The sequence below is a fragment of the Galeopterus variegatus genome, unplaced genomic scaffold, assembly GCF_000696425.1.
Source record: "Galeopterus variegatus unplaced genomic scaffold, G_variegatus-3.0.2 Scaffold342, whole genome shotgun sequence".
Taxonomy (NCBI): Eukaryota; Metazoa; Chordata; class Mammalia; order Dermoptera; family Cynocephalidae; genus Galeopterus; species Galeopterus variegatus.
The window spans coordinates 161912-185914 of record NW_007726453.1 but is presented as its reverse complement, the minus strand read 5'-3'; the positions used below and the strand labels follow the sequence as shown (position 1 = coordinate 185914).

At 34.2% G+C, this 24003-nt stretch overlaps 1 protein-coding gene across 1 annotated transcript; it reads right to left on the bottom strand.

The window, feature by feature from the left end:
* Positions 1–564: 564 nt before the first annotated feature.
* Positions 565–23237, bottom strand: LOC103586457 (amine sulfotransferase-like). Its single transcript, XM_008567743.1, has 6 exons — positions 23096–23237; positions 17432–17640; positions 12265–12391; positions 11308–11402; positions 2318–2504; positions 565–686 (listed from the first exon to the last, which is right to left on the bottom strand). Exons 1-6 carry the CDS (start codon positions 23235–23237, stop codon positions 565–567), a joined length of 882 nt encoding a protein of 293 aa, XP_008565965.1.
* Positions 23238–24003: the final 766 nt, after the last annotated feature.

Below are 24003 nucleotides of genomic sequence, written 5' to 3'. Positions count from 1 at the left end.
TTCATCCAAATAGCGAAATGATTAAACCAGCAGATGATTCATCCATCTTTGATCATTTGATCTTTAGTGCAAACTTTGTGATCTGGTAAATTATTTAAAAGATGAATGTGTTCTTATATCAGTTCTTTATTTATTCCAATTACCATCACATTTTGATATTCACATTGACTTCAGAGCCAAAAAATTAAAGTTTAATTACAAGAATAAAAGGATTTTTAATCCTTTTTAAGTGTTAATTAATCCTAAATTTAAGAGTAGATAAAGGAAAAATACACACTAAAGAATACTCTCTCAAGACATTACAATTCATGTTTTATGCTTTCTGATTTTCCTATTATTGTGCAAGGTGCCAATGCCAACTATTTCCAAATCAAATTAGTTTTTGAAATTCCAAAGAGTTCATTAAACTCATGACAACTAATCTAAGCATAGCTATCTTATTTTGTTCATTAATAAAATTTTATAATTAACAATTATATTATAGGCACAAAGTAATATGTATATTAAAATATGCCCTCTGATTAGCAGATTTTTATATGATTATTTTGCACTGTGATTAGAATTCTACTCCTCATTTATATCCCAGATGAACTTCAAGGGAAAATCTTTCATCTTCCTTTGAAATATCCTGTCAAACCGTTCATTCTGCTCCACGGTCAAATGATGTTTCCAGTCTCCAATGGTACCTAGTGGGATAAACACATGAAGAGTACCTAGGTGAAGGAGTAGCACTATAAAGACAAAGTTTACCCAATCCACTTTAATCTTTTCTCCACATCAAGCTAAATATCTGTTAGTTCTTCATGAGGTTTGAAACCTCACCATTTCTTATACAGGCATGAGATAAGAAAAAACTTAGGAATGCAATAACACTTTTTCAATTTAAAAATAAACACTTACCTTATAGGGTTATATTAAAAATTATATTACATGATAGATGTAGGTTGCCTAGTATGATGCCTGGCACGTGTAACATATACATTATGTTAATTATAATATATTCTTATCTTTTAGTGTTTTTCTTCCTAAAGAATGATTATAACAGAATGGTAGTATTTTAAGATTTACAGTTTACTCTCCTATCTGATAAACTTCCACCAACTATTACCATTCTATCATAATCATTCTTTAGGAAGAAAACCACTAAAATATGTGAATGTATTAGAATTTTTTTAAATATATGTTACTATATGCCAGGCATCATACTAAGCAAACTACATCTATCATGTAATTTAATTCTTAGTAAAACCTTAAAAAGCAAGCATTTCTTCATTGTTAAACTAAAAAAGTGAAACCCGAAGATTTTCAGCTAATAAAATCAAGTTCACATAGGGTGCCAGAGCTGCCATTGCTGCAGTTTTACTTGATAGAAGTTTGAAGCTATGGTTATGCCATTTTTTAAATGAAGACTAAAAACTTAGTATCTTCAGTGATTAGACTTTTTGTGTAAACATTATTATTGGCATTTGGAACAGATAGCAAGATATTAGGGGTATGAGAATTACATTATATCTGATCTAGTTGAGAAAAGGAAAGTGAGAGTTAATAATAAATGGGACAAAAGAAGAAAAAAGAATGTTTTAAAATATCAATATCTAGGACAATTTCAGTAAGAGCTTTACATAATTACTTATAAATCAATGTCCTTCATTACAATGGTACATTATGAATACATGAATTAGAGAATAAAACACGAATAAAATAAAGAAGTTCAAATTACATTTTAGAATGATGTTCATTAAAATAGCTATATTTCTAAAATTTTGAGTTTTAAGGGGTACCAATTAGGAGAGAAATATATTCATTTTTAACTATAACTCCTGGCATGTAATAGGAGCACAATAAAAATGTATCGTGTATTATTGAAAAATTGAATTCACAGCAGATTGAGTTAATGAGATACCACTCTAATTTTTGTAATGAAGAAATCTGACACATGAGGAACTAGCAATCCAAACCTCCTCCACCACAACAAAATATGTATTAAGTTTACCTCCTAGAATATTCTAGGAGAAATAAAGGAAAACAAGGATTAGAGTTCTCCTGATCATGAATATCCACTGCTGTGAGACAAGCCTTGCTAATAAATTTTTTAAAGTAGGGTCATGTGGCCTAGAAGAAAGAAAAGTAATATTTATGGAGAAAGTTCAGCTGTCAGGCTGTGTATCAAAACACTGCTAAGTTTCCTGTGAAACTTGTAAGGGCCATTTTCAATTAGGATCTTTGGTACTCTTTACGTCCCCAATAGCAGTATCACGTGGAGAGACAAATTGGAAGCACTGCTTATTTCTCCTAGGGGCCAAGAATTGAGCATCACCTTTGCGCAGGAAACATCCCTCATTATTTCTTGTGCCAACTTCTTTTTGCAGAATGAGATTGTAATTTGCTTGTGGATCATACTTCATGGACTGAAACGTAGCCTGTCTCACAATAGCATCCACATCCTCTTCACTCAGTTCTTTCTCAAGAAAGCCACTGATTTTAAGCACAGAACTTCTGAGATTCTGAAAGAGTGGTAGGTATGAGAAATTACTCAGCTTATGAGGATGCATGAGTTACAGCCTATATATATCGTGATCAAAAATGGTTCGATATGAAAATTAGTCAATGCAATATAACATATGAACAGAATGAAGGAAAAAACTGACATGATTATCTCAATTCATGCAGAAAAGACATTGAAGAAAATCTAACACCTTTTCATGTTAAAAATGCTCAACAAACTAGGAATAGAAGGAAACTGCCTCAACATAATAAAGACCATATATGAAATAGTCATAGTCAATGAAGAAAGACTAGAAGATTATTCTCTAAGATCTGGAGCAAGCCTGATTTTGCCACTTCTATTCAACATAATACTGTTAATATTAGCCAGAGCAATTAGGCAATAAAAATAAATAAATAAAGGCATCCAAACTGGAAAAAAAGAAGTAAAATTATTTCTGTTAGCAGACAACATGACCTTATATATAGATAACTCCAACAATACCACACACTCAAAAAAACTTGTTAAAACTAACAAGGAAATTTAGCAAAGTTGCAGGATACAAAATCAACACACAAAAATCAGCTGAATTTCTATAGAATAACAATGAACAATCTTAAAAGGAAATTAAGAAAACAACTACATTTAAAAATCACATCAAAAGGATTAACATTATTAGGAATAAACCTAACCATGGAGATGAAAGACTTGCCTATTGAAAACTACAAAACATTGCTGAAAGAAATGAAAGATAGAAATAAATGGAACAACATCCCACATTCAAAAATTGGAGTACAATAATTTTAAGATGACAATACTACCCAAAGTGATGTGTAGATTCAATTCAATCCCTCTCAAAATCTCAGTGACTTTTTGTGCAGTAACAGAAAAATCTATCATAAAATTCATATGGAATTTCAAGGGATACTGAATAGCCAAACCCTCTTGAAAACCAAGAATAAATTTAGAGGCCCCACACTTCCAGATTTCAAAATTTACTACAAAGTTACAGTAATCAAAATGGTATGGTAATGGCACAAACACAGAAATATATACCAATGGAATAAAATAAAGATCCTAGAAATCATCTCTCACATATATGATCAAATGATTCTCAACAAGGATTTTTAACAAGAACATTCAATGGGGAAAGAAGAGTCTTTCAACAAATGGTACTGGGAAAACTGAATATCCACATGAAAAAGAATAAATTTGGACCCTTACCTTATACCATATACAAAACTTAACTCAAAATTGACTAGACATAAATGTAAGCACTAAAACTATAAAACCGTTGGAGGAAGACTTAGGGGAAATGCTTCACAACATTGGATTTGGCAATGACTTCTTGGATGTGATACCAAAAGCACAGACAACAAAAGAAAAATAGATTAAATGGATTATATCAAAATTAATAACTTCTGTGCATCAAGGGACACAATGAACAGAGTCAAAAGGTAATTCATGTTAAGAAAAAAATATTTTCAAGTCATATATCTGATAAGGGGCTAATATCAAGAATATGAAGAACTTCTACAACTCAACAACAACAAAAGCAACCCAATTAAAAATGAGCTAAGGTATTTTATTCTTTTGGTACCTATTGTAAATGGGCTTGCTTTCTTGATTTCTTTTTTAAAAACAGACAAGTGGACCAATGGAACAGAATAGAAAACCCAGAAATCAATCTACACACTTATAGCCAACTGACCTTCAACAAAGGCACCAAGAACATACATTAGGGAAAGGACAGCCAGCCTCCTCAGCAAAGGTCCTGGGAAAACTGGATATCCATGTGTAGAAGAATGAAACTAGACCCATACATCTCATCATATACCAAAATCAACTTAAAATGAATTAAATACTTAAGTAGAAGTCCTGAAACTACAAAACTCCTAGAAGAAAGCATAAAGGAAAGATTTCAGGATATAGGACTGGGCAAAGACTTCATGAATAAGACCTCAAAGCACAGGCAACAAAAGAAAAAATAAATGAATGGGATTATATCAAACTAAAAAGCATCAGCACAGCAAAGGAAACAATCAACAGAATGAAAAGATAACCTACAGAGTGGGAGAAAATATTTGCAAACTATACATCTGACAAGGGATTAATATCCAGAATATACAAGGAACTCAAATAACTTAACAGTAAAAATAATAATAACAATAATAATCTGACTCAAAAATGGGCAAAGGAGCTGAATAGACATTTTACAGAAGAAAACATACAAATGACCAACAAGTATATGAAAAATGCTCAACATCACTTATCATCACGGAAATGAAAATCAAAACCACACTGAGATATCATCTCACTCCAGTTAGACTGACTATTACCAAAAAGAGAATAACAAATGCTGGTGAGGATGTGGAGAAGGGGGAAACCTTATACACTGTTGGTGGGACTGTAAATTAGTACAGCCATTATGGAAAACAGTATGGAGGTTTCTCAAACAATTATAGGTAGAACTGCCTTATGATCCAGAAATCCCACTTCTGGGCATATACCTAAAGGAATGGAAATCATCATGTTGAAGGGATATCTGGAGTCCCATGTTTATTGCAGCTCTATTTACAAAAGCCAAGATATGGAATCAACCTAAATGTCCATTGATTGATGACTGGATAAGGAAAATGTGGTATATATACAAAACAGAATACTGCCCATCCATAAAAAAGAATGAAGTTATGCCATTCACAGCAATGTAGATGAGCTTGGAGAAAATTATGTTAACTGAAACTAGCCAGGCACAGAAAGACAAATACTGCATGTCCTCACTCATAAGTGGGAGCGAAAGGAAGAAAGGGAGGGATGGAGGGAAAGAGAGAGGAAGGGAGGAAGGAAGGAAGAAAAAAAGGATGGATGGAAGGCAGGAATGCAGGAAGGACAATCACAGTAATGAGTTCAATTTTCAGAAAGAGAGAACAGACCTGTGGTTACTTGAGGTGAGAAGGGGGGATGGGGAGGGAGATTAGTGAGAAATTGGTTAATGGACACAAGGAATGACTACATTTTGTAATGATGAACATGCCAATTATCCTGATTTGATTATCACACATTGTACACAGGTATCGATATTCAGCTTTACCCTACAAATATATATAATCGACTATTTTTCAATTAAAAAAATGGGCAAAGACTTATTGATATTTTTCCAAAAATGATATACAAATGTCCAATAAGCACATGAAAAGATGCCCAACATCATTATCATTAGGGAAATGTGAATCAATCACAATGAGATCCCATTCCATACCCATTAGGATGGCTGTTATTTAAAAACAAACAAAAAACAGACAAGAACATGTGGTAAGGACATGGAGAAATTGGAACTCTTGTGCACTGCTGGTGGAAGTATAAAATGCTGCAACCATTATGGAAAATAGTATGGTGGTTTCTCAAAATACTAAAAATAGAATTAACATATGATTCACAAATTCCATTTCTGGGTATATACCCAAAAGAATTGAAAGCAAGGTCTCAAAAAGATATTTGAGCACCGATGTTTATAGCATCACTATTCACAATAGCTAAAACATGGAAGAAAGATATGTGTGTATGGATGGATGAATATATCAACAAAATATGGGATGTACATACAATGGAATATTATTCAGCTTTAAAAGAGGAATTTCTGACACATGGATGAACCTCAAAGTCATTATGTTAGGTAAAATAATCTAATTGAAAAGGACAAATACTGTACGATACCACTCAAATGAGGTATTAAGCATAATCAGATTGGGAAAGAAGCATGAGAAACTATAGTTTAAATTAGTGAGGAATTTTCAATTTTGCAAGATGAAAAAAGTTCTAGAGATGGACAGTGGTAAGGGTTGCATAACAATGTAAATATACATAATGTCATAGAATTGTACACTTAAAAATGATTAAAATGGCATATTTTATATTATGGATATTTTATCACAAGAAAAAATGCAATTGGGAAAAAACCTGAAACAGAGATGCAATGTCCAGCAGCAGCTCACAGGAAAGAGAGATCAATTTTATCTCAGAGAGGTAAGAACAATTTTTCCTAGAAAAAAAATGTTTCTTCCAATTCAAAAATGAAGAATAAGAAATGTTCCTGGAAAAGCATGGAATTCCTTTCTGAGAGTAAAAGTAAGTCCCAAATTATAAAACTTGAAATCCCTTTTACATTAAATAAAAATTAAACTTTAGTGTGCTTGGTACTTGATAGATTCCCAAGAAATGAAGCTGGATTAGCAAATTGGTGAAAAAGGATTTCTAAGTTTGCTGAGTATCTTAGTCTTTTTCCTTGTAGGTAATAGTCAGCGGAAGAGATTAAATGTGATAGGGTGAGTAATATAAGAGGATCCTAGTTATTAAGCTATTTTTACAAATAATTTTTATATACAATAACTAACCCAAAATCAAGACATGCAAAAATAAATATGTATGAATTTCTTTACTGAAGATAAGACAATGTTGCCAAGAATGAGCAGAAAAAAAGACAATAGAAATAAAACTATAGATGTTACAGATACTGGAATTATTGGAAAGATTGTTAAAATAACTAAGCTTATTATATTCAAGGTGATAAAAGACAAAATAAAATTTTGGCAAAATAACTGGAAATTATAAAAAATAGCAGAGTTAAAATAGATCTCAGTTCACGAGTAGAAATGAAGACTGGGGTGAATAATTTTAACAGCAGATTAAACGCAGATGCATAGAGCAAGATTGAAACGTGAGTTAGGGAGAGAAGGAAACATTCAGAATGACACATCACAAAGAAACAAAACAGAGGTCGGCTTCCTCTAGAAAGAATTCCTGCTTGTAGCACAGCTCATAAGACTCTCTTCTGTGTCTCTCTAAAACTGTCCACTTCAGTTAGTTCTTCAGCAAATAAGCCAATCCCTAATTCTACCACCTGTCACAGTTCATAATCCTGAACTATACTCCACAAAATAGTAAACTGTTTTTATGCAAGACTATGAACACTCCTGTTCTTTATCACCCTGTTACTTCCGTCTCCAAAGACTACCACAACAAGGCATACGAAAATGTACAAATTTCTTTACTTCAGCCAATTATGACATATAAATGAAAAAATCATAGGAAGAGAAAGATTAAATCTCTCACTATATTAGACTTTCCCCCAAAATATGCCTTTAAATAGATTCTCATTTCTCTTAAGATAAATTAAAATGTTTTAAAACTTGTTTACATTTTCAATTAAAACACACAGGCAGAAAAGGCATAAAACAAAGATTCATCTTAATGATTTTTTATGAAGTACTCATCCACAATTCTAACATGCTCGTCAAGAAACTGAACAATGCAAGTATTCCAGAATGCCACCAGACACATTCCTGTTCTAATCAGAAACCTTGCCCTTCCCCCAAAAGATAAGCACTATCCTCATTTTATGATATTGACTTATTTGTTTTTATTTGTATTTTTAGCACCTAAATATGAATCTCTAAACATTATAGTTATAACTGCCTCCACTCCATCTACATACTGCTGGACAAGAGCCAGAAAAGTAGAAAATGATTCTCCTATACTAAGTCACTATGGTCCTAGGGATATCACCTCCAAGTCCGTGGGAAATGCACAAAATCTTCTGAGATAAACTGCATTGGCTTTGGGTGTCCTGATAGGGATTATCATTGGAGAACCAGGCATAAATTGTATTAAGTAAAATTACCAAGACCCTAAAATTTACTCCACCTTTGTTGGATACCTAATTGCTTGAGAAATTGGGAGCTTTCTATAGAAAGAACTTGAAGCTGAAAAACTTGGGTTGACCAAGGTCTATCTTCTCCAGCAAGTTGAAAGAAGATTCTCTCCCTATTACACAGTTTTAAAAAAAATGTTTTCACAAGTCTGGCAAAACACCTAGATCAAAGATATATAAGCAATGGGCTACTTGGTGGAAGGTTAGAGAAAAGTGACACCTGGCGATAGCATATTGAAGATGGAACAGAAAAATGTTCAGAAGGTTTTACATAGTTTACTCTATGGTTTCTTTGTCCAAATTTTCAATAAAGTATATTGTTTATAAATGCTTTTGTGTGAGCACATTCTTAACATGGAAGCCAAATATAAAAATAGGAAGGAAATCAGGTTTGCATTTTGGTTGAAGAATGGAGAATAACTGGAAACAAGGTGAGATTAGAAGCAGGTGGAACAATTAGGAAGGCTGCTGTGGAAACTAAGCAAGAGACATCAGTGACCCAGCCTAAGGAAAAAGCAATATTGATCGGATAATTTCATGTCTTCCACAAGGGATACAGAGACAGAATTAACATGGCCCATTGGTTAATTGATTAAATGAAGATGTACGGGCAAAGTAGATATTAAGTATGAAGTCTGGTTTCTGATTTAGGCCCCCGGAATTACAGTGGAATTCACAGGAGGAGAAGCAGTTTTTGTGGGGGAGATGAAAAATACTATTTTGCACATGATTTATTTGAAGTCCAGATATTAGATATAAAAGTAGGTATACAGAAGACAGTTATAATATATATGGGTCTCCGCTTGTCATATATATTTGGGATTCACCAATTTAGTATCCAATCTGGTTTACTGTACCTCACATTATACTTCATGTCACTAAATTCAATGGATGTTTTAAATCCACTTTTAGTCCATTTCCTGGCAGTCTTAAATATCTTTCTAGACATGCCTGCTTGGCTTCTGTGTCACCACACACTCCGTGTTTTCTTTCCACCTCTCCAATTCCTCTTTTTCTTTTTTCTTGGTGGGCTTATCTTTCTTTATCCAAACTTTCCATGTTAAGGTCTCTCAGTAATTGACCCTAGTCCCTCTTTTTCCCCCTTCCTTTCCTCCCGTCCTCTTTTCTGCCCCCTTCTTTCTTTCCTTCTTCCCTCTCTGCCTCCCTCCTTCCCCTTTCTCAATTTAATCTAAGTTCATTGTTTCAGTTATATTCTATGCACAGTGACAGTGTCAAATTTACATCATTAGTATCTTCAGCCCAAACCTTTTTTAGAGTTTTAGATATGAATTTTTTAAATTTATTTCTTGGTATATTTATTTGGATATTTCTAAGTTACCTTAAACTCCGCATGTCAAAACTTACATCGTAATCAATCTTCTTCCTCTAACCTGATCTTGCTTCAGTGTTTCCTAAATGCCTTCAAGAATGATACCACTATCTACACAGATATACAAACCAGAAATCTAGAAAGCATCCTTGACATCCCTCTCTCTCATTTTTCCTCTACGTAATCCCTGTCCTTTTTACAGTCTAAATGTCTTAAAACTCTATATCCCCTCAATTCCCAATAAGACCACTCCAATCCATGGCACCATTGATTTTCAGTGGATTAACACACTGTTTCCTAACTTGTCTGGTCTGCTTGTATTCACTATTTTCACTTTTCAACCCACTAATGGGAATGATATTCTAAAAATATTAATTTTATCCCATTGCTATACTTCTTATAACTCTTAAAGTACTCCTTACTATTTTTAGGATTAAAGAAAATCACCATCATTAACATAACCTACAGACCTTGCCTAGTCCAGTCTTATACACTCTTCCATCTTAATCTTTCATCAGCTCTACTTTATTGCTTCACAGTATTTGCACATTATTTTTCCTTGGCTAAGAATTCTCTTTCACTTCTCTTCTTTTTCTTAATCCATATTTATTAGTTCGCTTCTTCCAGAAAACATTGCCTGTCACCTTTGACTATATTGGTTACCCTTATTACATATATGGGCATCGTACCTGAGCTTTTCCTTAATAACCACACTTATCACAGTTTTGAATTATATATACTCGTTTGCTGCATACCTGTCTTCCCTATTATATTATGAGCTATATGAGTAAAGGATTCATCCTCTCTTTCTCATGATTAAGTGCCTGTCACATAGTAATCATTCACTAATTTTTGAGTAAATGAATTGACTATGTATTACGAATCGCCACATCAATCAGATATCACATTAGACAGCCTTGAATTGTTTGCCAATATGTAAATATTTTGTGTTTTCACATGAAAGCTTCATTTCAAAATTCTCTTTAAAAACAGGAAGAATTTGCATCACAGGGTACATACTCATCTATGGCAATAATTAACCATATGTTAGTAATGACTTCTTGCCCTAGTTATCCATGAAGCCCCTCTGTATTAGTCGGTTTCTGTTGCACATAACGAAATACCCAAAACTAGGTGAGTTATAAAGAAAAATGAAGTTTATTACTTACAGTTTTTGAGGCTGGGAAGTCCAAAGTCCATCTGGTGGTGGTGACAGTAACCCAGGGGTCTCACATTGCAAGACAGTGGAAGCAGAAGCAGAGAGAGACAGACTCTCTTCTCTCTTCTTTTAAAGCCCTCAGAACCATGCCTCTGATCACCATTATTAATCCATTCACTATGATGCGGTCCTACAATCTAATCACCTCTTCAAGGCTCCACCTTCCAATTACCATAATTGGATTTCCCACCTTCTAAACAGTCACAGTGGGGATGAAGTTTCTAATATATAAAACTTGGGGGACACAATTCAAGCTTCAGTGAGTTTGGGGGGGACATAATTCAATCCACTACACAATCTTTAACATATGGCTGCCATATATTGAGGTTGTCTTTATTGCTACAGGTGGTTACATGAGAAGGGATCACAAAAGATGACTGTGTATAGTGAGAAGACAGCCTTGAGAAAGACCAGTAATTAAGGATGGGAAGGAAATTATAAACCCAAAAAGAAGCCTGAGAAAGAGCAATTAGGTATGAAGATAACTAGGAGATTCTGGTTTGCTGAAACCAAGAGAAGAATCTGTTTCAAATAAATATTATTTTAAAGAAGTACTCTTATCTTACCTTCTTCATATCTTCATACATCATGAACAGAATATTAAAATCATGTTTGTGTTCATACCAGCCTCTGATGTGATCAAACCAAAGGCTTCCTACCACTGTGAAAAAAAATTAATAAGTAACGAGGTAAAGATGTCGCACTTATTGTACAGCAAACTCTATTCTTTCTTTTCTATTCTGGAATCTTCAGAAAGAAAAATAAAGCTCCCACCACTGGACATGTGTATTACTGTTTTAAAGTGGTTAGTGCTTTGGGGAACAATTACCTGATTTTTAACAGAAACCTGCCTATGTAAAGTTAATGTATGTATATAGAAAAGCAGCAGTGCAGAAGTAAGAAGCCCAAAGATCTAAGTTAGAAGATTTCTTTAAGGCAAGTCTTCTCATTTTCCTACTTCTTTCACTCGAAAACATATGTCTCTATTTCTCCTCTTATTCTGTAAGATCTCTGGATAGCAATCTTAGCAATCTAGAATGGGACAGAACCTGAATATAAACTTCTAAATGAGTGAGAGCTTGATTCCATACTCCATAAGCCTCTTGCATCAATAATTCTTCCTCAGTAGTGGAATAAAAAATTCCACAGCTGTTTTTATAAGGCTTATCACAAGTCTACGACAGAACGCACAAACTCACCCTGAATAGTAGCTATTCTGGAGTACATGGCTCTAGCTAGTTTGAATTGCTAGACCATTTACGGCTCTCTTATGGTCTGGTCAAAACATTTCCTAAACAATATGCCTTTGCAAACTTGACAATCCCCAAATGGTCCTGGCAAGGATAGAAAAGCCATAGTGTGGCAGGCTAAGTTGACATACAATTGTAACCACTCACATGCATTCTGTCATCTACGTTTGCTCTTCTCCATCTCTCCAAAATATGTTCCCTAAGTTCGACAATTTGGCTAAATGGTAACATTACTTCATAAACATGTTGCTTGATAAATAAAATCATAATTACCTTTTCCATCTAGAAACTTTTTCATGAAATGTTCTATAGTATCTGTATCTTCTAATGTAACCACAAGCTTTGAAAAATGAAAATATGAGATCAACACATCCTTAGGGTTTCTGTAGACATAAACAATCTGCAGAAAGAATTATAAAATAATTTTAACAATTCTTGGTTATCCTTACAGATTTTTTAATAGCTACATAATAATTTATTACATAAATTTATAATAATTTTCCATCTGGTCTACTAGCCATGAAAATTTAGGTGGTTACCTTTTTTTTTTTTTTTTTGCTATTACAAAGGGTGTTGCAATAAATAATTTCACTCACGTGGTGTTTCACATGTATGCAAGCACGTACAATAAATTTCTAAAATGTAAAACTGATTATTTGTAAAGTTGAAAAATATTGAAAATTACTTTGCAAACAGCCTGTATCCATTTGCCCACTACAAGCATTATGTGATTTTTGATATATAGCCAAGATAGCACTGGAGATAAGTGAAAAATGTTGAACTCAATGTTGTCCAATGATATTGGACAAAAAGTTATCCATATATTAAAAAAAAAAAGAAAAGCATTTTATCTCATATCATACACAAAAATATTCATAAGTGGATTAAGGATATAAACATAAAAACTTTGACAGCTAAGAAATATATATATATCTCTTGTCTTGGAGCAAAGGAGGATTTCTTTTTTTTTTTTCCTTTTTGTCTTTTTTCGTGACCGGTAACGGGATCGCAACCCTCGGTGTCGCACCCGTACCGTGACCGGCAACGGGATCGCAACCCTCAGTGCTACGCCCGCACCACGCTCAACCAGTGAGCCGACCGGTCTCTATATGGGATCCGAACCCTCGGCGGGAGCGCCGCCGCGCTCCCAAGTGCCGCACTCAACTGAGTGCGCCACCGGGCCAGCCCAAGGAGGATTTCTTAAACAAGAAAAATTTTATTTAAAATAAAAAATAATCAGTTTTGCTACATTAAAATCAAGAATGCTATTAATCAAAACATAAGGGTACTTCAAAAAGTTCATGGAAAGATTCATATTATCTTTCATTTCTATTTTCCATAAAAGTGTGGAAGTGCCCTTGCATACCAGAAAGTTACAAAAAGCCACAAAATATGAAAGAAGCAACACATATAAGCAACAATAGATTAGTATCCAGAGTATGTATAAAGCAAATTAATAAGACAATACAATGTCATAAAAAATTTTGCCAAAGACATAGTCATTTCACAGAACAGGAAATAATTATGGCCAATAAACATCAAAAAGTGCTTATTCTCATTATTGATTATAAATATGCAATTTAATATCAGTTTGAGAAACCATTTTATAATTACTACATTGACAAAAATGAAAAAGTTTTGTACAAAAAAAAATTACTACATGGGCCGGCCTGGTGGCGCACTGCTGCAGTGCGCCGCTTGGGAGCGCGGCTGCGCTCCCGCCGAGGGTTCGGATCCCACATACAGACCGTTTCCCGCTCACTGGCTGAGCGAGGTGTGGGCGCAGCGCCGAGGGTTGTGATCCCGTTGCCGGTCCCGGCCCGGTACGGGAGCGACACTGAGGGTTGCGATCCGTTGCCGGACACAAAAAAAGACAAAAAGGAAAAAAAAAATTACTACAGTAAAAATTATTGGGAAAATAATCTTGGGGGAAAAATTAAGAACTCATCCATTATCGGTTTCAGTATCAACTGGTACACCTGCTTTCTTAAGAAAATATAGCATCATCTTAAAAAGTTAATATTCTTGTGCTTATGGCTTTGTAATTCTATTCTTGGATGTTTACACTAGGGAATCTTGTGCAGGTGTGCCCAGGAGTTCATAGCAGCAAGTGTTTATAACAGCAAATTAGAATAACCTAATTATTCAAAAAAGGGAAAGCAGAGATCTGATATAATTACTTACACAATCTGTGAAATTATACAAGAGCGAAAATAGTATTCAAAAGCAAGAGTAAACAAAAGCATATGGCAAAGTCCCAGACAATAAAGAAATAAAAAAACAAGAATATACATATAAAGTTAAGTAAAATTTAAGGACAAATGATTTAACAAGACAACATATAATTTGTTTGCAATGACCAACAGAACAGGAATTTTTGTATACTGAATAACGTAAAAGGAATCTAGAAACAGGAAAACATAATCTGTTTGCAGTGAACAACAGAATAGTAATCTTTATATACTAAATAACAATAAATGACACAAATTCTGGTAAGTCTGGAAATATTTTGATTTAGCAGCAATCCTAGTGGAAGACTTACATACACTTTTCTTCAGACATAGCATAAAAGAAATAAGGTTAATTTTAAAAATTAATTTTAAAAGTTTATTTGATATATGTATATATTAGTACCCCACACAGAAAATGTACATCATTTTCTCATGTAGTTGTAAAACATATTGAAAAGTTGATCATGTAATTGGCAATAAAATTTCTCAACAAATTCAAAAAATCAGAACTCTTACAGCACCATTACCTGATGATAGTGCCATAATACTAATAACCAGCAATGAAAAAGCTTAAAAAGAAATTTATATAAACAGCTGGAAATAAAAAAAAACTCAAAATAACTGGGACATATTAGAAAAGTAAAACTGAAATGAGAGATTATTTAGGTATTAGCAAAATTATATCCATAGCTATACTAAACAAGATATATATCATTTTAAAATTGATGGAACCAACCTAAATGTCCATCAATGGATGACTGGATAAGGAAAATGTGGTATATGTGCACAATGGAATACTACTCAGCCATAAAAAAGAATGGAATTTTACCATTTGCTACAACATGGATGAGTCTGGAGAATACTATCCCAAGTGAAACAACCCAGGTATAGAAAGAGAAATGCCACATGTTCTCACTCATAACTGGGAGCTGAATCCAAAAATAAACAAATGAACAATAAAGAGAGAGGGAAAGAAAGAAAGAAACAGCAATCACAGTAATATGTTAAATTTTAGAAAATTAGAGATGGAAAAGGGGAGGAGAAGGGGAGAGGGTGTGGGGGCTAAAGAGGAATTGGTCAATGGACACAAAGAATGATTGTGTATTGTAATGATGAATAAGCTAACTATACTGACCTAACCACCACACATTCTACACAATTATTGCAAATCAACATTGTACCCCAATGTATGTATAATAAAAAATAAAATAAAAATAAGTTAATAAATAAAATTAGTGTTTTAAAAATAAACATTGGATATAGATATACTAAGCAGTTAATTAAGGAACATAGAAAAATAAATGCAAACAAAATATGAGGAAATAATTAAAATAAAAGCAGAAATCAACAAAATAGAAAACATTAAATTATGTTTCAAAAAAGAAGGTAGTTCTTTGGTGGGAAAAAAATCAGTAAAATAGAAAATTCATATCCTGAAACATAAAAAAAATGAAAGAATATAAAAATTTTCATCATTACAATGAATGAAAAAGATATAATCACAGAATTGGAGTAATTGATAACATCATGAAAAAATATGTTGTACTTTTTTACAAAATCTAGATAAAATGGGTAAGAAGTATATTAAGAACAATATAAAGCACATCTGGAAGGCACAAAGTAAACCTGATAAACAAAAAGCCCTAAAATAATGCCAAAGGAATGTTGGAATATTGCAATGATGGTTGCCTCAGAATTAATCTATATATTTAATAAATTCAAACAAATGTCTAAAAATCATTGGGGGATTAAAATATTTTTAAAAAGTTGAGGGGGAGGGCCGGCCCGGTGGCGCACTGGATAGTGCGCCGCTTGGGAAGCGCGGCGGCGCTCCCGCCCGAGGGTTCGGATCCCACATACGGACCGGTTCCCGCTCACTGGCTGAGCGAGGCGCGGGAGCAACACCAAGGGTTGCGATCCCGTTGCCGGTCCCCGGTCCAGTACGGGGGCAACACTGAGGGTTGCGATCCATTGCCGGACACGGAAAAAGACAAAAGACAAAAAAAAAAAAAAAGTTGAGGGGGAATTTACCTTATTAGTTATAATACGTAACACTGTGAAGAACTGCCGCATATTAAACAGATGTATCCACTTTGGGCATAAAGAATGCAGACTCAGAAGAGAAGGACTATGGAAATTTAGTACATCAAAATGTAGACTTCAAAATAGTAGGGAATTATTAAAGTGGATGCTTTAATAAATCATGTTGGATCAATTGGCTAACCCCGTTGGTAAATATCATGCAATATTTATGTCTCACATCACATGCAGTATGAGATATAATTTATAATCAAAAATAAAAAACACAAAATGAAGTTAATTAGAAAAAAACCTGGAGAGTATTTGCATAATCTTTGGGGTGGGAGAAGTGTTTTCTTATCAAAGCACCAGAGCTGGGAGCCATGGGAAAGATTAATAAATCGGTTGCATAGAATTAAAAACTTTCAACAATTTTTAAAGGTAAGCTATTAATTGGAAAATGTTTGCCCCTTATATATACTTCCATAAAACAATAAATAAAAGACAAACTAAATAAAAATGGGCAAAGAATATAAAGGATATTTAATACTATAAAAATATTAAAAGATGCTTAATCTTATTAAAATCAAAAGAGTTGCAAATTATTCAAGAACAAGATTTTTTTTTTACCCAGTACATTAGTAAAGATTTATAATTCCCATCATTGGTGAGCATGTGAGGAAAGAAGCATTATCACAGGCTATTTGATGACGTTTGAGTTGATAATATTATAGAAGGCAAGTAGGTAATATCTGCCAATGCTTAAAATATTTGGACTCTTTAAAACTGTGCTTTTACTGAAACATTTTGCCAGAATAAAAAAGTGTGAATATCTACAGGAATGTTTATTACAGCATAACATGTACATTTGCTGCAACCTACCTGTCCATCAAACACACATTAAATATTGCTCAGCCATACAGTAAAACCCTATTAAGCCATAAAAAAAGAATGGAATTTTATGTATTGATGCAAAAGAATTTTTGCTATATAATCACATTGCAAACGTGTGGCAATCCAATATGTGCATATACTTATAATTCCATATATAATTTTAATGTGCAAGACAACATCATAATGATATAATAAGCATAACATTTGAAAGCATATGGATTAGTGGAGCTGGGGAACAATATGTGCAGAAGGTATTTTGTCTGTGCAAAAGTCCATAAGCCATTTCTATGACATACTTTAGCTCTTTTGTTCTTGAGACCTTTTGGTGCTAAATAATATGGGATGTGGGAAGTGAAGAGGCGAGGGGACGGTCTGTCAATAAAGTTCATGTTGCGAATGTTGTATTCCAAGAAGGGGGCTCTATCAATTGTTTCCACATTCTCAGTTCTGTTACGATGTCCCTCAAAATAAATCAGGCTTAGTATCTGCTGAGTCCAGATGGTACCTATAAAAATAAATGATCTTGTTTTCAAACCAAAATTAATTTTTAATAATAAATGCCAACAGTAATGCCATCCATCTTAAAATCATTTGGAGCTTTTTATTTTCTTCTAAATACTTCAAGTATGCTAATAAGTTTGTCCAATTTTTTTGCTTGCTTTTCATCTGTGGTTTACATTAAAATTAGTAAAGATTAAATCAAGGACTCAGTGTTTATTTCACTTTGAAGAACTGTAGTTGTTGATTCCATTATAGTGGTGATTCAGATTAATTCTACAACTCCTTATGTTTCTTGTACATCATGTAAGGTCCCTTTTTACCATCTTTTGTGGGTACTTCTGTTTCTCCTTCATTGGATTCCTTTCTTAGAACTTTATCTTTTAGAAGTATAAACATTTAGGATCTTAGGGACCAGATGTCTCTTCCAAACATGATAAAATTATTCAGTTTGTTCCCTTCCTCTTGATTCCCACCATGTAAGGCCTCCACATTATGAAACGCTTTTTTTTTTTTTTTTTCCTTTTTTGACCGGTAAGGGGATTGCAACCCTTGGCACGGTGTGGTCAGCACCACACTCAGCCAGTGAGCGCACCGGCCATCCCTATGTAGGATCCGAACCGCGGCCTCGGAGCTACCAGCACTGCACTCTCCCTAATGAGCCACGGGGCCGGCCCTGAAACACTTTTTTTTATGCCAAATTCCCAAGAACAGACAACCCAAAACACACGGGGAAAGAGAAAACCAAAAATTTCACTGTTCTCATTGATTCTTGGTTTTTTGACCAGTCAAACATGATCACTGGTTATGAAAGGATTTGGGAAATTCATATAAATGTTTTAAACAATTAGAACAGATCCATATGTAATTAAATATGATGATACTAAGGTTTGACCTGATTTACTAATGATTATTCTAAACCATTTGTGAGTGGTAATGTGGATGTTAACACACTGCTGCTATTCTAAACCATTTGTGAGTGGTAATGTGGATGTTAACACACTGCTGCTATTCTAAACCATTTGTGAGTGGTAATGTGGATGTTAACACACTGCTATTCTGAGAGAGACAGTGGTGCTTCTTATGAAGCTGAGCTTGCCATTTTGAAAAGAATTAACCATACCAAGAAATCATAGGTTCTGGTGCTGGTAACAATGAAAGTTTCCAACATCTTCCATGGTCCATCAAAAGCACTCATCGTTCACCCCAATTTTGGCCCAGGACCTCCAAGAGGACCTGACAATCTGCTGGTGATTTAATGAGCCCTTTTCTGGCCACATCAACTGGATGATCACATGAAGATGCTCGCTTGGCATTGTTTTCTCATTGCCAAGTGTGCTTATTGCTTGGTAGCATGGACTTTGGCCAGGCTATCAGAGCTAGAGTCAAAAAGTCTGTGGACATACATCATCAAGAAAATGAAGGGATTTCTTATCTCCATAAAACAAGCAGTGACTTCAAATATTGCTGCAATTGTCAGGGTCTTTGTGTGGTCACACACTAGTCAAACTTTAATTCATCTCAGACTAACTCTTCTGTCTCATCAAAATAACCCAAGGAGATTTCAAAGCATTGGGATCCATGAAGATAATAATCATTGCTGGGAGGAAATTCTCCAAAGGAAACTGAGGCAAACATGAAGTTCATGCTGACTGCTATGCCATGAGCAATAAAATCCATTGGCTCTGACCCAGGAGTCTCCTATCATCTGCTAGAATCTATGAAACTATGGAGGGTTAACATATTAGCTTACATGTAGGACAAAATCTTACTACTCTCTCAGATTTTGACAATCAAAGTCTTGGGTTCCAGATCTACAGTAAGACGGAATGACCTCCTATAAGGGCCCTTCAAGTAATATCATATATTTAAGCATTCCAAAGATGTAAGGACAAAATAGGACTTGAATAAAACAAAGCAGTATATTTGGAAAACCTCTTTATTTACTCCAAAAATTATTTTATTGCCAAACCTTGTATGACCAACTTGTTTGTGGTATTCTGGGACACCCACATCATGAACAAGCAAAAAACCATACTTGAAATCTCAGCAACTCCAGCTTTACCTCTTAGTCCATATCAAACCAATTCAAACCAAGCATTCCAAGTTTCACCCTCTGCTGAAGTACAAATAGGCATCACATGATCAAAAGCCTTTCAGTGCCTCCTCCTGTAACCTACTAGGACCGTGTGTCACCACTCCTTTGTACTGATGGTCTTCACAGACCTCAAAAAAAGCAATCTTTTCAATGGACATTATTGGTCCAGGACTTTTTTGAAATTCTTAAACTAGAATTCAGCTCTCATGGAATGCTTCTTAAGAAAATGAAACCTGTTGGAAAATTGATCTTTATGGGAGATAAAGCCTCTAACTAATGAAGCATTTATAAGTTGGAGAAAGGAAGGTTTTGCACTGTCTCAGACCTATCATAAGGAAAACAACATATTTTACAAAGCAGGAACAAAAGAGCAACCTGGAAAATCCAAAAATCTCTTGTTCCCATATAAAATGACCAATTTTAGTGGATTATGTTCACAGAATTTATTGTAGACCTGTCACATTCCAAAAACATAATGCCATTCTAAGACAATACCGTCAATAAGAAGGCCTCTTTTCCAATTTAAGCTCTTTGGCTCTTAGTGATACAACTCTTTTTCTGCATAACTCCTAATGCCACATCATTCCAGGTCAGTCATCAGGCTCCAAGTCATCTCTCATTACTGGAGATGACTCCTCCAGCTTCTGCCTGTCCAGGGCATATGTCTCCATTCTAATCACCAAATTTAATAAACCAAAAAAAAAAAAAAAACTGCAGAGGTACCAGCTGCTGGGGATTACTGCTCACTGGAGTTCTCCTCTAATTCCTTCAACACTTCCACCAAAATAATCCCTGCTATGATTCAGCAAGCATAGAGTCACTGTTTAGCAGGAATAGATTCTCATTTTGATGTTTCTCATTCACCCCCTTCAAAATATCTTTGTATTGTTTCCTTCTAAATTACAAACATATTTTCTTGTTAAATAAATTAGGAAACAGTAAATCAAAAATGGAAACACTTCATCTAAAGCTTAAACTTACCACACTCTCAAGCATAACTGCTATTAACAGATTAGAGTATAGCCTTCTAGAATTTCATTGCATACTTTATATGGAAACCATATGTAAATAGTCTTTCAAAGACAAAAATAAGTTCATGTTATACCTACTATTCTACAATTTGAGGGTTATTTTTAACCAGTCTTATAACATGGACATCTTTCCTTGTCATTACATCAGATCATCTCCATACTCATCAAAGAACTACTGATTAGTTAACTAGACAATCATTACTTTTTTGTATGGTTAATAAAATACTCTTTTACCTAAAGACAGAGTCATAAAATTGTGCTTTAAGATGCACTGATCCCTCTATTGATTGAGGCTGATATGTTCCACATTCAGAATCCACACATTCATGATAAATAATCATCTAGTACCCAGTATGTGGGAGAAGCACTAAAGTAAGAAATAACAAGTGTCTACATGATGACCTCAAATTATGGAAGAATATTACCCTGTAGCCAAAAGAAGCTCTGATGAAGCCACAAAGAAGAGTCTCAGAAAAACCAAGATGCCTGGAGAAAGAGCTGCAGGCAAACAGATAGGATAGATTCAGTTGGATAAGACACCAACAAGATGTGTTTCAAGCACTCACAGTTGCTGCTGTTCCCCTTCTGAGAACAGCTACTATTGGGGCCTGTACCTCATCTCCCTACATGTAACAAAGTGAAATTTCCTATTGTACTGATATTATTTGATTATTTATTTACCATTACATTGACTTTCTTTTCATCTGTCTTTTTTTTTTTTTTTCTTATTGTTCAGTATATGTCTTCCCATACAATGTTGAATATAAGTAGAGGTAGCAGGCATTCTTGTCTTGTTTCTGATTTTAAAAATAATATTTTAAATGTTTCATCACTGCATACAATGTTTGCTATAATTTTTGTTAGATTGTGTTTATCGGGCTAAGGAAGTTCCTTTTTCTCCCTAGGTTGTTAATAGTTTCTATTATGAATGGATGCTGAATTTTACTTAATTCTTGTTCTACATCTATTCAAATGATAATACAGGCTTTCTCCTATACTCTAGCGATGTGGGTGAGCTACATTAATAAATGTTTAATTCCTGAAATAAACCCACCTTGGTCATAGTGTATTTTTTGTAACACTGCTAGATTTTGCTTGCTTATATTTAGTTTAGGATATTTGCATCTATGTTTATGAATGTTCTCAAAGGATGGGAAGTGCCAAAAATCTTATAAATGTTGCTGCTCAACTGATTCATCTACGTGACAGAGTTGATACAATTTATACTGAATCCTGGGGAGACTCACTGATGTCTCCTCCAAGGCAACAAGAACCCCGCAGGCTGGACAGAGGACTGGTATGTGATATTCCAGAAACTTGGGATGGACTATGGGTCAGGGAAATGCTTTTATATGTGGTGCAGAGCTTGACCTAAAACTAAGCAAGCTGATATGCCACCAACATCTAAGGCAGGAGGAGAAAAAAACAATCTCTGATATGCCACCAACATCTAAGGCAGGAGGAGAAAAAAACAATCTCAGTTGCTGCTGAGTTATCCACCTGATAGAGTTTCACAAGATGGCAGAAATAAGGCAATCCAGAGACAAGAAGAGGGGTTACTTGCTTGGGGGAAGCAAACAAAGTCATGAATTTCAAAGTAGAGGGCAAAAGGGAGGGACTGGAGCATTTTCATGAAAATCAGTAATCTTTTTTATCATTTTGAGTTAGACTCTAGTGTATCTTTGAGCAGCATTAACTACTCTGTATAACAGTGTGTCGGTGGCACCAATCATCCTATGTTCTAAAAAGCACACTTTGAAAACATACTTTTTTTTGAACCACAAAGTTTGAGTGCATTGTATTTTAGCTGAAAGTTATTTTATTATTACAGAGAAATAGAAAGCAATTCGAGTAACTGAAAAGCATATTAAGAAATAGTTCTGAGATATTCTGCGAACAGAAATCTAGCTGGGTTTTTGAATATATTTTCTTTCATTATCAGACCAAGCCAACAGGTTAGCATCTACCAAGTACTGTCTCTTGGCTCAATACTTGATTTCTTCATATTTGCCATCTGAAATGACAATATATGCATTGCAAATAGCCTTACAACATACATATTTGAGTTCTATTTAACTTTTTTCTGATCCTAAATGGTTATCTAAAAGTAGGTTGGGCTGTTGATGAGGTCTGGAAAAGGGCACATTTGTATACATGTATTACCAAAACAAAGTGAAGGCTGATATCAGATGGCCCACTCCTTACTCTTACCAAATGGTCCACTCAAACTTACCAGATGGCCCTCTCCTTTAGCTTTCCAGATGGCCCACTCCTTAAATTTTCCAGATGGCACAGTCCTTAAACTTACCAGATGGTCCACTCTTTAAGCTTACCAGATTTTGGATATGTGATTATGAAGACATCATCATCTCTAATTTCAAAATCATCTAGATTTTCTAGTAGATCAACATTAACTAAAGAACGTTCAAAATTATAGCCTTTGAAGTTCAATAAATATGTGTCTGTGTCATCCATGATTCTTCACCTACAAGTAAAAACAGATCAAGTTCTCTTCAAGTTCTTAATATTTTATAATAATAACTCTTATGGAGTACTCAATATGTGCCAAGCACTAATTAAGTGTCTGTATGTATCAACTCATTTACCATATGAAACATATTACATCTGTTAAATTACTTAAACTTCACAGTAACCCAACATTGCCATAGGTATTGTTATTATCACTATTTTAAAGATGAGAAAATTAAGATACTCAGAGGTTAAACAGCTTTCCCTAAAACCCCTGAGGAAAAGATTATTGTGATTCCAAGCATACAGATGAGGAAATTAAGGCACAGAGAGATCAAGCAAATTATTCAAATTTGCCCAGCTAGAGGAGCTGGGAGGAGTATGCCAGATAATTTGGCCACAGAATCCATGCTTTTATTTACTCTAGAGTTTCTTAATATTTTATATTTTTATTTTTTACATTTTTTTCACTGTTATAGAAGTAAGAAATTATTTAATGAACATATCCTTTTTACTGTTTTTTTGTTTGTTTTTGTTTTTGTTTTTCTGGTACGTGAATAACCTGCTGTGTCTGAAAGAAGCTTCTGAAGCTTTGGGATCTAATACACTGTTTCAAATGAATAATGGAGATTGTTCTGTTTGAGTGATACCAATTGGTTTTACTTTAGAAATGTTGCCTTTATATAGATATTGTTTGGTAATTATTATAATTTCCAGTAGGAGTTTTTGAAAATCAGAAATCTTATATAAATCTAAATAAGAAAGTCAGAAT

Coding starts and splice junctions, on each gene's coding strand:
- LOC103586457 (XM_008567743.1), bottom strand. CDS start 23,237: ATGGATGACACAGACACATATTTATTGAACTTCAAAGGCTATAATTTT. Junction 11,403..12,264: donor AAAGTTTCTAGATGGAAAAG/GTAATTATGATT, acceptor TTTTTTTCACAG/TGGTAGGAAGCCTTTGGTTT. Junction 2,505..11,307: donor TGTATGAAGATATGAAGAAG/GTAAGATAAGAG, acceptor CCACTCTTTCAG/AATCTCAGAAGTTCTGTGCT.